Source organism: Pholis gunnellus, assembly GCF_910591455.1.
Source record: "Pholis gunnellus genome assembly, chromosome: 20".
NCBI lineage: Eukaryota > Metazoa > Chordata > Actinopteri > Perciformes > Pholidae > Pholis > Pholis gunnellus.
In genome coordinates this window covers 13,225,284-13,237,843 of record NC_136547.1, presented here as the reverse complement: position 1 = coordinate 13,237,843, position 12,560 = coordinate 13,225,284, and the positions used below count along the sequence as shown (strand labels likewise).

General features: G+C 46.4%; 1 protein-coding gene across 1 annotated transcript in view; it reads left to right on the top strand.

Annotated features, from left to right (window-relative positions):
* eya1 (EYA transcriptional coactivator and phosphatase 1) overlaps positions 1–11,204 on the top strand; it is a 25,451-nt gene extending 14,247 nt beyond the window's left edge. The window contains exons 11-16 of the mRNA XM_079181312.1: positions 6,833–6,891; positions 6,987–7,147; positions 7,371–7,485; positions 7,820–7,941; positions 8,765–8,865; positions 11,005–11,204. Of these exons, the coding sequence (XP_079037438.1) occupies positions 6,833–6,891; positions 6,987–7,147; positions 7,371–7,485; positions 7,820–7,941; positions 8,765–8,865; positions 11,005–11,085 (639 nt within the window). The 3' untranslated portion in view covers positions 11,086–11,204. The remainder of the gene's footprint in view (positions 1–6,832; positions 6,892–6,986; positions 7,148–7,370; positions 7,486–7,819; positions 7,942–8,764; positions 8,866–11,004) is intronic.
* Positions 11,205–12,560: the final 1,356 nt, after the last annotated feature.

Sequence of the window (12,560 nt, the reverse complement as noted above, 5' to 3'; positions counted from 1 at the left end):
AACCCTTTTTCAGGATCAGCGCTCTCTCTCTCTCTCTCTCTTTTCATTCACCGTTAGATAGAACTGACGGTGCGTCCCTCCCCAAAAGACTTCCCCTCCCAACCCACACACTCAAATCTCTCTATCGATTATTCCGCACAAAGCGTTTGCTGCTCAGCCCTTTAAAAGAACACAAGTGTAGCGTTGTATGAACAGCACAGTCTGCTTTTATCCTCAAAAATGCTCTCACTGAAGGAAGTATTAGGAAAGTAATTCAAGGCAATATGATCCCCATCGATGTGGCCTCCACTGTATTAATTATCCTTGTAGAAGAAGTTGTGTTTCAATAATTACAGAGATAAACATGTAATCAATGTTTACACCTAAAACATTTTATACAAAATGTAAATTTGTTCTAATTCGTTAATTAACAACAACTGCCTAATGGAAAGGTAATACCAAGTTTTTCATTAATTATTTATTCATTTGAATAATTATAATAACAATGTTTTTCCAAATAATATACTTTTACTAGTAAATTACTAAGAAGAGTTGTTGTTCATATATCTTATTTTTCAAACGTAATACATTTTCACGCCAGCGCTGGGTGTGCGGTTGAATGTGGAGTTAATTGATGGTCTAAAGTGATGTGTATAATGAAGCCCACTGAGGCCGAGCGCGCCGGGAAGACTGACAGCTCTGCTGTGAGTCAGGGTGTGAGTTTACTGTAGGTGCTGCAACGCCGAGCGGTATGTGGGAACCGGGGGCCTCTCTCTCTCGCTGGCCGAGCCCCCTGTGTTCCCCCCCCCCCCCCCCCCTCTCAGTGGGGTACGGGAGGGCTGCCGTCTCCCCCTTCCCTGGGTGAGAAAACAACCCTCCCTGTCTGGAGGATAAAGGGCATGGGGGCAAACCACTCACAGAGAGAGAGAGGGGGGGGGGAAAGGTCTCTAAAGGTGGGAACATTTTAAATTAGTCCACTGATGCCTCCATGCTGTGTGCAACCCTCTCTCACACACTTCTGCACATGCAAGCTAAAAATGTTGTGCTGCAAATTCTTAAGACACATACATAATGTACGAACACTCATGGAAGTACCCACGACTCTCGAACTCACACACACACACACACACACACACACACACATACCTGTGGAGCAACCCTGTGACACTGTGAGCTGACTACCTTTTATAGCTCCCAGCCTCAGTCCCAGGGTTGAAACCTCCTCTGTCACTCTCACCCAGGGGCTGCCTGTTAATGAGAGATGCTGTGAAACGCATGGTTACCCTTTCCTAGTGGCTGAAATGGCCCTCCAGAGCCTCTTAGTGTGGAGCCATTCTGTTTGTTTTATGTCCCGCCGTAGAGAGGCAGATCCTGTGCTCGCCATCCATATGACTGGTAGCTTTATGGCCTTTTCCTTGATAGTATTTTCTTAAGATTTTACTCACAGTAAGGACGGAACGTAATGCTAGCTGTGCTTTTCATTGAATCACGAAATCAAGTCAAGTCAGTTGATCAACCAACCGTACACTGTAGCTTTGTGGCACAGGTTTTCATTCATATTTCAATGACACTATCATAACACGTAAAACTGAACAACCCATCGGGTTCTGCACCATTAGAAAAACTGTGAAACCCGAGGAATAAGATTTCTTTTTTTTTCGTCACACAGTTTGCTGCTTGAAACCAAATTGCAACAGTGAGCTGCAGTATGTTTTGTCAGATGGGCTTCTTTGGTTCTGTTCACACTGATGTGGGTATTTCATCACGTGCCTGGCCACTGATGCAGCAGTTCTGTCATGCTCCTCGACGTAACTCCGTCACGTCTCGAAGGCAGGGGCCGCTGATGTGTTTTGGAAAGACTACAGAGAGAAAGTGGAGGTTTCAAAGCCACCCTGTCAATCTTCGCTCCACAGAGCTCCACCTCACCCCCACCCTCTCTGCCCACTATCCTAACACAGCCAATAGGGGTCGAGGCTGCACGGGAAAATATAACATTGCTGTCTGTTGACAAATGATATTTAAGAATAGATGTCTTGCCCTGAATTAAAGAGCACCTGCCCAGCATGGTCTGTGGGGGCAGAGAGCAGAAACGTGCACAGATTTGTCCAAACAGACCTTTTGGCAAGAATAAACAGTTCTTCTATGGATACGTTTGTTGCGAAGGGAAAATGCTGAAACGACTGAGATTTAATATTACATTTAATGTCGCTCTCCTTGAGGTGTGGTTTGGACTTTAAACGCCGACAAATAGGAAAATAATGAGAAGCAGCTTATCCATCACACATAACTTATTTATACTTTTCACTCCCTACGTGTGGGGTGATTCCTTATTTTTTTTTATTCAACTTTTCCAGTCATTATACTTGCAGACCGCTTCAGAAATTCCCTCCGCTCCCGAGCAAAGCGTCCTCCCTCTTTTCCCGATCGTGTGAATTTCTGTAAAAACCAGCATCCACTTTTCTGTACCTGTGCTTTGTTTGGCGCCGCTGTTTGAATTCCGTGGCTGTTCAAGCACAGATTGTGGATTGGAATGAAGTGGGTTCGAAGAACTCTCCCTTTGTTACCCACATCCTGTGTTTGACCCCCAGGTAATCACAGCCCCCCCCCCCCCCCCCCTCCCCTCCTTTCCTCCCCCAGACAGGGGTGCCTGTGGTGGGAACAGAGAAGGAAGTTGCTGGGGGTCACAGACCGCGGGGGGGGGGGGATGACAGCCACTGCCGGTGGAGTGGCGGTATTGAGAACCTGCGAACCATGGATGAGCCTTTTTCACATGGCATTAGCCTGTAGGGTCACGAGGAATGCTGTGATGACGGCTGTTATCGCTCACACTGTGCTTTTGACCACCCACCCCCACCCCAACAGCTCACCTGAGGGAGGATGAGAGACAGGGGGCGAGCGGGGCAGCTTGTATCCAATAAGTGGACACTGACCTATAGACCTTCATGGCGGTGGAAAAAAAAAAGCAGGTCTAAGAGTTAGATAGATAGCATGGTCCTCTCTGTGTTTTGGTAACATTCATTGCTGACTTGGCCCCCGTCTTTCTTCTCCCCGCCTCTGACTGTTGCAGTCACCACTCTGCAGCTCTCTCCGGGGCCGCAGGAAGACTCGGGCCGTCATCGCTGATTGCTTAATGACAGATGCCGGGGGGGGACAAAGAGGGCTCTGATAGCTTCCTCCGCAAGTGAAGAGTGTTCAGCCGACTGGTGGAAAGACAGGGAGACAGGGAAAGGAAGAGAGAGTGAATGATGTAGATATGGAAGCATCCCGAGGCAGAAGCATCCTGTCTTCAATTGAGCATCTTCTTTGGCATCGTTCCTGTATAGACGCAGACTCTTTGGTGGCGCAGATGAAAGAGAAGAATGCTGCTGATAAATTTAACCGAAAGATGGAGTGTTTGCTTAAGGAGTAATTGCGACGGCTTCTGGTGGAGGGTCTTCACTCCTGAGTACAGTAGGAACATCTGGCGTGAGTTAGCGGTGATGTCGGTTTTAGAGAGACCACTGTTTGCTTGGTGAGGGGAGGATGGGGGGGATTTGACGGAAAAGACATGTTCAAAAGGTTCTAAGAAGTTCTCTGACTGCCCTTCAAAGTGCCACCATCTTGAAGCCCTCTCATTCCATTGTTAATGTTATACAAACAGAATAATAGCAGCATGTTACTTTTCCTTTAAGCTTTCCAATGACTCAGTGACTAGATGATGATTTGTTTTTTTATCCACTCCTGCAAGCATATTTATGAGCTTTAAAGTCAACACTAATATAACACACAAGTGTGCATTTTTCACAGATGTTTTATTTATTTGGCTTTTCATAATGCACCACCCCGTAGTGTTTCTTTCCATCCTGTCCACGACTGTACTTAACTGACTTGAACCTGCACCATCCATGGCTCTGTGGTGTTTACGAGGCCTTCAAGTGCCTCCTAATGAGTATGTGTAAGGGTTACTGTACAACATTACCCACAGCCGCCTGCTCTATTAGCTTTCCCCGTCCTCCCAGGAAGCCAGTGCAGAGGTTTATGCCAGCCCCAGCTGGGAACAGTAATTGTTGGAGTCCGCAAATTCTTCCAACAACCCCCTCCCTATTTATTCACAGCGCGCACACACACACACACAAAAAGATTCTATCTGGAGTTCTCAAGCTCAGCTGTTAACTAAGAATTGTAATATCTACAGACTTAACTATGTAAACACAGAGCAACAAAGAAATGTAAAGGGGTACAGTCTATTTTTCTTGGCCATTTTAATTTTGTTTTAACGCTTAACATTTGTTGAGGTTTGATGTGTTTATTTGCTCTGAGGATTTGGGGAAAAGTCCATGAAAAATCATTCATAATCAGGCGGCAATTATAATGGCTACGGTTAGGCCTAATTACTGAGACATATTTATGTGTTTCGGGTCATGTTGGAGTTCTGGCTCTGGCACCTAAAGTAGGCCCATAATTAACATGCTGAGTAATACGGTTCTCACTTGTTTTGATCCATGCTGGCTGTCAGACTCTGAAAGAAACACATTGCAGGGGAAGAACAAGCAGGAGGAACTATTGTCATCAAACAAGGTGCCAGGAGACAGCATACAATTAGGCAATGATGTACCAAACGAGCGCTTTGCTGTCGGCTGATTGTGTAAAGTAATTACCGGATAATAGAAGCATTCCGGTCACTTGCACCAGAATGCTTTGAAAGAAGGCTGCATGAGGTGCTTAACCCAGGGTGCAGTTTTTGTTTTGCCAAACAATCTGACATGCCTCCACTCCTTAAGAAATTAGGCACACCAATACTTCTGGCTTGGGTTTCGCTCTGAGAAAGAAATTTCAGAGACAATTTGCGAACGTAAATTTGTTGGCAGCAGATCTCCAAGCTGGGACAAATTGCTGCTTTCTCCAACTATTAAAGATCTGCCGGTGATTGTCCAGAAACAGATTAGGCCAACAGAGCTAAGAGCCCCCCCCCCCCCCCCCCCCCCCGCCAGCACCCCGATCTCCAATTGGCAGTCCATCTTCTGGAACGTGGGGCTCAGAACTGGCTCCATGTGAGGTCACTTTGGACTCTCTCTCACCCAGACTTTACCCGCTGCGCTCCACCATCCCCACCTCTCTATACCTTCCACCCCCCCCCCCCCCCCACCCCCCCCCCCACCCCCCTTATCGGGGTGCCGGAGCCCCAGAGAGGAGGGGAAAGGGGTCACGGGGTCAAAGTCTTTTCCTCTTTGGATCTCAGGGCTTGCTGGGAGAGGCTTGGCGAGAGAATGGCTGCATTAGAGCAGGGGTTGGGGGTCAAGATTTTAATTCTGTTAAAGAACAGCTGGTTTGAGTTTCTCCTCACGTCGCTCTTCCCTCCCTTTCCCCACAAATCCAGGGAGATGAAAAATTTGTTCAGAGGGGAACCAGTAAAATAAAAAAGGTTTACAGTCCAAAGCCCTTACCCTTACCCTGCTCTAGCATTAGAGAGGAATGCAATAACGTCAGCATTTGGCCTCAGTTAGATTGACTTAAAACAAGGAAGTCCTTTCTGTGTTTTGGTGTCTTAACAGCCGGATGAAACTTAATTAAAAAGCTTAAAAAATCGGGAGGGATTTTTCATACTTGAGACCGGAGGAATTCCACTCCCTCAAGTTTCAACTTCCATGAGAAATTATTATTTCTCACGTAACTTTAAACAGGTGAGGCTTACGATTGCTGGCAGCGACACAACACGCTTAAAACTCGTAGCTTTCCAGAGAAATTCTTTAAACTGCTTCGTGGAGATATCAATACGCTGTCTGTTATTCATTCTAGATGAGGGCTGACTGAAACAAATTGAGAGTCTGACGTCACGTTCAATTTCAAAGCCCTTTGCTCTTAACAAGGCTGTTGCTCAAACTCCTGTTGGCTAAATCGCTAGCCGCCACACGTTTTTAGCAAAAAGAAGCTATAGTCTCTCTCTGCTCTGCCCCAAGTGAAATGTGTTGATCTCAATGCCAAGGCAGGACTCCCTCACATTTCTAGCTGGGTGAGGGGGACCGGCGAGAGGCGATATAGGGGGAGGCTCTACAGCCCTCCTATAAATGGAAAACTAATAACAGATTTTTTGTCTGCTCTCTCCTGCGCTCTTTTGCCGGCTGACTGGCCCCGGGGCTGTGTTGGTGTGTGGCGCAGCAGCAATCAGAGGTCATAATTTCATTGGCGGTTAGCATCAGGTTCAATTTTTCTAGTAGGTTACATTTGCCAGAAAGTCTGGATTGTGTTACTGTGTACCGGCAGAATCAGTGCAGAGCTGCAGAATCCCTCTACCTTTCCAAGAGGAGCCAGGCACCCCCGAAGGGGAAGAGGAGTGTGCGCACATGTTTAGAGATGCACACGCATACACATGCACAGACCACTAGTGCTTTAGGGCTGTATATACATTCAGCTAGCCTACATAGATCCTTCTATATGTATTTCTATCAGTACTCGCAGACATAGCTGTTTGAATGCCAACCTGGGGAGTTTTTGGAGTTGCTGGATTGAGACTTAATTGGTTGTGTCTGTGCGTGTGCATATCTTTAGACCCCTCTAGTGGTCGCAGTCCATTCTGACTAATGATGAGGTTAGTTTTTTTGTTTGAACAGAGCTGGTTGTGGCGCAAGGGAAGAAAAATGCTGAGAACTTACTCAAAAGGATATAAAGAGAAAGTCAAGGCGAATGGGATTAAGGGTGAGGTGTCCAGCCAAAGCACAAATTCCTGAATGAATATGTTGTTTCTAGTGAGAAATTACGAGGAACATGTGGTGAGAGTGCTTTCCCAAGAAAGAAACTTCCCTAAAAGAGGACTGCATTTTTTTTTAAGAGTGTGTGAATCCTACGTTACTCAAAGTATTTGTGTTGTGTCTTCCAGGAATGTGACCAGGTACATATCGACGATGTGTCCTCCGATGACAACGGCCAGGATCTGAGGTATTGAATCGTCAGAATGAACTGTGCCATTTCTTGCTCGCATCTACGTCGGCGTAGCCTGTGCTGACAGATTCTTGCTTTTGTCTTTATCTCAGCACGTACAACTTCGGCGCTGACGGTTTCCACGCAGCGGCGACCAGTGCCAATCTATGTCTGGCCACAGGCGTGCGGGGAGGCGTGGACTGGATGAGAAAACTGGCCTTCCGCTACAGACGAGTAAAAGAAATCTACACCACCTACAAAAATAACGTCGGAGGTAATCCCCACCAACAAGCAGCGCGCTGCTCTGTACAGATCTGTCGAGCAGAAATGAGCTTGTAGATGCATTGTCTCCTCATCTGTGTGGTGCGTTTGTGTGAGTGTTTGCGCGTGTGTTCTGAAAGCACACATGCCACACCACTTGGTCAGGGTAAATTTTGAAAATTTCAGCGGTATTCTGAGGGCTGGTCCAACCCAAACAATGTTACCCTGCGTTTCAGGTCTGCTGGGCCCAGCCAAAAGGGAAGCCTGGTTGCAATTGCGAGCAGAAATTGAAGCCTTGACGGACTCCTGGTTAACACTGGCACTGAAAGCACTAACATTAATCCACTCAAGGTAGGACTCCAGTGAGGAAAATTGTACCCAGTCCCATACCGCACGTATATAAACTCTCATGTGGTGTAAATAAGTCAACTCCGTACTCCTAAGCTGTTCAAGAAAACGCCAATGCTCCTCTGGATGGACTTTGTCTTCTGATATTTGAAAGTGTGCTTAGAGATCCGACTTTAAAAAGCTGTGATTCAATCCCTCACTGCGTGACATGTTTTACGCATTTGATACATTGCGGCGTCTTTATTTTCTGTACGCTGTGTTTTCTTTTGTCCTCCCTCAGAGTGATGTAGAATGATGTCATCCCCTTTTGCTCTCCTCCCCTGTCTCTCTGCTGCAGGTCAAACTGTGTGAATATCCTGGTGACCACCACGCAGCTCATCCCTGCCCTGGCTAAGGTCCTGCTCTACGGCTTGGGGATAGTCTTTCCTATCGAGAATATTTATAGTGCAACCAAAATAGGTAAAATGTGTGATTTCAGCCCTCTTTTTGTTTTGCCCGCTGTGCTCAATCTGTCACTTTGGGACATTAATGCTTGTTGTTTTAGCTTGGTGAGTGTAAAGAATTAAGACACACGTGCTACCTAAGTGATGGGACAGAGGCGTGGATGGGGTGGGAGATTCGGTCACCGGAGACGGTTGATGTTCTTCTATGAAGGAATAGGCCTAATCAGCCTGGGATTATTTTCCTGGAGCTGGGCCTGCGCTGGGCCTCCCCAGGCCTCTCCTGTTCAGTCTCTGCATATGAAACCACTTCTGCACATTTATGTCATTCCACAGCAACAAGACGCCCCCCCCCCCCCCCCCCCAACCCACCCCTTTCCCTCCATTACTTCCCCTTCTTCACTGTTTCAAATGCAAAATAAACATCAAGCTTCACTCCCGCAACGTTTTCGGGCCCATCAGCGCAGAGTCTGGAGCGGAGTGTAGCTCAGGGCTCCTCGGAGCGTTAAGCGCACCAGTCCTCCTAACCAGACCCCGTGGCATGCAAGAGTGATTTTGGCTGATTTAAGTCCATTTGTCCCATGGTTGAGGAGCAGAAGGGCAGAGTTAATGCGTTTCAGATTGCCTTTATCTGAGGGCTGATCTTATCACATCTCCTTGCTGAGCTCAAAGTGTTTACACTCTGCCCTATTTTGTACGTGTGGTGTTTTTAAAGGGGCTCTTGTCACCCTGTGCCTTTGAATCAACTTGACGGTGTTTAGTGTGGGTCCGTGCGAGTGCCTTTGTATCTGTTTGCATCCACTCAACGCTCCACTAACATCCTGCTGTCGACTCCCCCACAGGGAAGGAGAGCTGCTTCGAGAGAGTAATTCAAAGGTTCGGGAGGAAAGTTGTTTACATTGTTGTTGGAGACGGTGTGGAAGAGGAGCAAGGCTCAAAAAAGGTAAGACGCCTTGGAATAATAGACACCACACACTGTATACACATCGAGTCCTCTGGTGAAAACATTCGACAGAAAACACACCGAGATAGGAGAAAAGAAAATATTTGGACTTTCCCTAAGGTCAGGAGTTCATTATTGAATGCTCACAGAACACAACACATACCTGCCATACTTTTCCAAAGAAAGGAATCAGCACTCTAGCTCTGTCCTCCTCAACAGTCTTACTTTACTTTCATTCGTTTATCCTCTTATAGGGCGTCCAAGTACAAGAGAGAAAGTCTGTAGTGTGTAATCAGTGCTCTTCCTCCGCCATCTCAGGTTTACAGAGCAGGGGAGGGTAGATGGCATAATTATATATTCCCGCTCGGTGCCCTGAGCAGCGTGAATGCTGTGTGTGTAATGCTAGCTCTTTCAGGCTTGTTGAAGGCACATTGTAAAAAAAAATAAAACAGCGCGCATAAAGGAGACTTAAATCATTGTTGATGAAATTAGAATATTTACTGCAATGCCAAGCCTGTTAGCACGAGAAGGGTTCAAGAAAGCCGCCGGTATCTGTTCAGGTGCCTCTTACGTTGCCCGTACCTGTCGGCTCTTGCTCCACAGTTTGTGTACTCAGCGTTTCTGCCAAGTTTGGACGTACACCAAATGCGACATGCAAAGCCGCGCACGGCAAAGATATTCATTAGCAAAATTAATCAGCGGCCCAAGAGCATTTTTCACTGACAGCTACGGTGAGCCACGGTGTCAGGGTGTAGACGTGGAGTTTCCCTTTGAAAAGCCTCCAGCTCCCTTTTCACCTGTTTTTCAGTAAACAGCGAGGAGAAGCGTGAGGACAGATGAAGAGCGATTAGGCAGCGATTAGGAAGAAGTAGCAACCTTTACCCTGGAGAGGTGTGTAAAACAATAGCTCTGTATTATGGAAAGCATACACACCCTGGGAATATGGACTTGAGAGATGATTGTGGAAAAAGATGCTAATATTTTCACTCCGTCTTGAGTTGTTGGATTGTGACATTGATGGAAGGATAAGGCGTTTTTTTTTTTTTCCCCCTCCGTCTGAGTAGTGCGAGTCCCACGACACGGCATGCGGTAAAAGGTTTCTGTGTCAACATCAGAGAGGACTTGAAATAACACAACAATTTCACCCGTCAGGAGGCGCACATCAGACGTGACATTGTGAGAACTACAAAAGTCTAAAAGTTCCCCACGGCCCTCATTCCTCCACCTAAAAAAGGAAAAATCCGCCACCCCTGAAACAATTCCACCTTCAGTTATTACCATCGCCTGGGAGAGAAGGCAGAGATAGCATCTGCAGCTTTTAAACTTAAAAGCAAAGACAATTTACAAAACAAAAAGCAAAGAGCTTTTTAAGGGTCAGTGCAGGCTCTTCTAAGCGGAACATATGCCTGGGAGAGGCCATACCTTTGATAAGGGGAGTGTAATGGGCTCCGCACACTGAGGAGCCGAGGACTCTACCTGACAAGCTCCTTTCATTCTCTGCGACTCAGGTTTCTCCCCCCGTCCTCTGCTTGGGAACAACAGCTCATTTGCACCGTCCCCAAACACACACACACACACACACTGGCAGGCAGGAGGTTCACTCAAAAGAGCCTGTGGGGAGTTCACTTCTGTTGAGGTTGGAGACAGCCACTGGATTAGTTTGGTGGGATAAAAGTACATGTTAATGCAGGAGAGAAATTAGGTAGAGGTACAGATGTACTCTTTGGCCGCAAAAGACATATGCACAAGGGAGCAAGAGGTGCAGTCGGCGTGCGTTATTGATATGATTGCTATACCTGTTGAAAGGACCAGGCCTTCTCCATTCATTGAATGATTTAGCTGTGGTGTAAAGAGTCAAATCTTCTTAGCACTAAGTGCTTAGATGTTTTTTTTCAATATTCATTCACTCAGCTCAAAAGTGCCCAATACGGTTTCCCAACATCTTTTAATTTGCTTTTCTGTCTGACCAGAAAAAAAACAAAAAAGAATCTCTGATGTTTTTTTTTGCTTTGATAAATGACTGAAAGGATTGATTTAAAATCTTGTATATTTCCTTGCAATTAATTGTCTAATTGATTCAGCCCTAAAATGTGCCAAGTCCAGTGTTTTAAATCAAATGTTTTTCCATTGCTCCCTCAGCACAACATGCCCTTCTGGAGGATCTCCAGCCATTCAGACCTCATGGCCCTCCACCACGCTCTAGACCTGGAGTACTTGTAGCACTACACCACCATCGTACACCCTGCTCCGCCTCAGCACACCCTGCAACCTTTCACCTTCGCCCTCCGTCCCCCGTCCCACGCTTGCCACAGACCCTACAGCTCAGAAAATACCCCCCCCCCCCCCCCCCCCCTGTGCGGCCTGGCGTCTGTCTTCCACTACACAGGAAGAAAAGAAGAGGAGAATGGAGGAAAAAAAAGAAAAAAAAGGCTGAGCACACGGTTAATGTGCTGACATATGGTCACACTTCGTCTTAACCCTAAACTTTTTTTTTTTCTCTCTCTGGAAGCGAAGGAGAGAGGTGAATTTACGGCGCTGCAGCTGCTTGCCCTGGTTACTGTGAATTGGCCGTTTTCTGAAGCTGTCAAAGTGTTTTACGGCCCCCTGTTTGTGCCGGGACTCTTTCAGGGTTCACACCTGTGAGGAGAGCAGAGCTACTGATGGCCTCGCCCGCCTCGCCACAGAACTCAGCTACAGTTAAACCACAGGCCCACGACTACTGGTGGTGACATTTCTCCGTCCCTCTAGCTGTTCACACCCCCCCCCCCCCCCCCCCTTCATCTCTTTCTGTTCCTTATCTGTCTACCTACTTTTTAGTCTCTCTTCCGTCACGGGACAGACAAACAAAGCGACTGCTCCTCTGTTAACTGTCGGCCTGGGAGTCCTGTGCTTGTTATTTATGAACGGAGACTTTGTGAGCGGCACCGCGCCACCGAGAAGGTACCTCGACGACAAAAGACTCGTGCCTTTGACAAAGTACTATTGATTTACACCACAGCGAGAGGAAGACGATTATGGAAGAAACAAACAAAAAAAAGGGGGGGGAGTTTTCTAAATATTTAAGGAAAATTACAAAAAACTTTATTTACAATGCTGAGACAATCGTGTATAGAGGAAATCTTTTTTGTGTGTGTAAGTTTGTAATCACTGGACTATTCCTTCCTATATTCATTTAGGTACGTGCTCTTGAAAGGTGGCAATGCTTTTTCATTGAAGTAAAAAAAAATTAAATAATCAAAGGCATCCCATCGCACATGAGCTTGTGCGCCGCCTGAAAGTGTTGATGTGTTCAAGTTTTGTTCAATAAACAAATATGTAGATAATGGGATTTTGTGATAAATTGTTTTGTCAAGACCAAAAGCATGGATGTCAAGTGTCAATGACCTTTCATTTGATTCTGTGATGTTTCTCGTCCTTACAGGAAACTGCAGTCACATCTTTATACAGCATAACTGGTCTCCTCTACTGCAAGTCCTTTTAGACTCATATTTGAAAGGGAAAGAGGTATTTGTTTTTTTTGGCGGGGGGGGGGGGGGTTGTTATTCAGACAGGTAGCTCACATCTTTTGTCCTTATGGCATTTCACCAGCTTGCAGCCCTAACCCCGTATATTTGGAAGCAAAATTCTGATGTTTTTTTGGATATGGAGTGAGAAAACTCACAATTTCCTGCCTCCTGAGAGCCATTTTAACAACA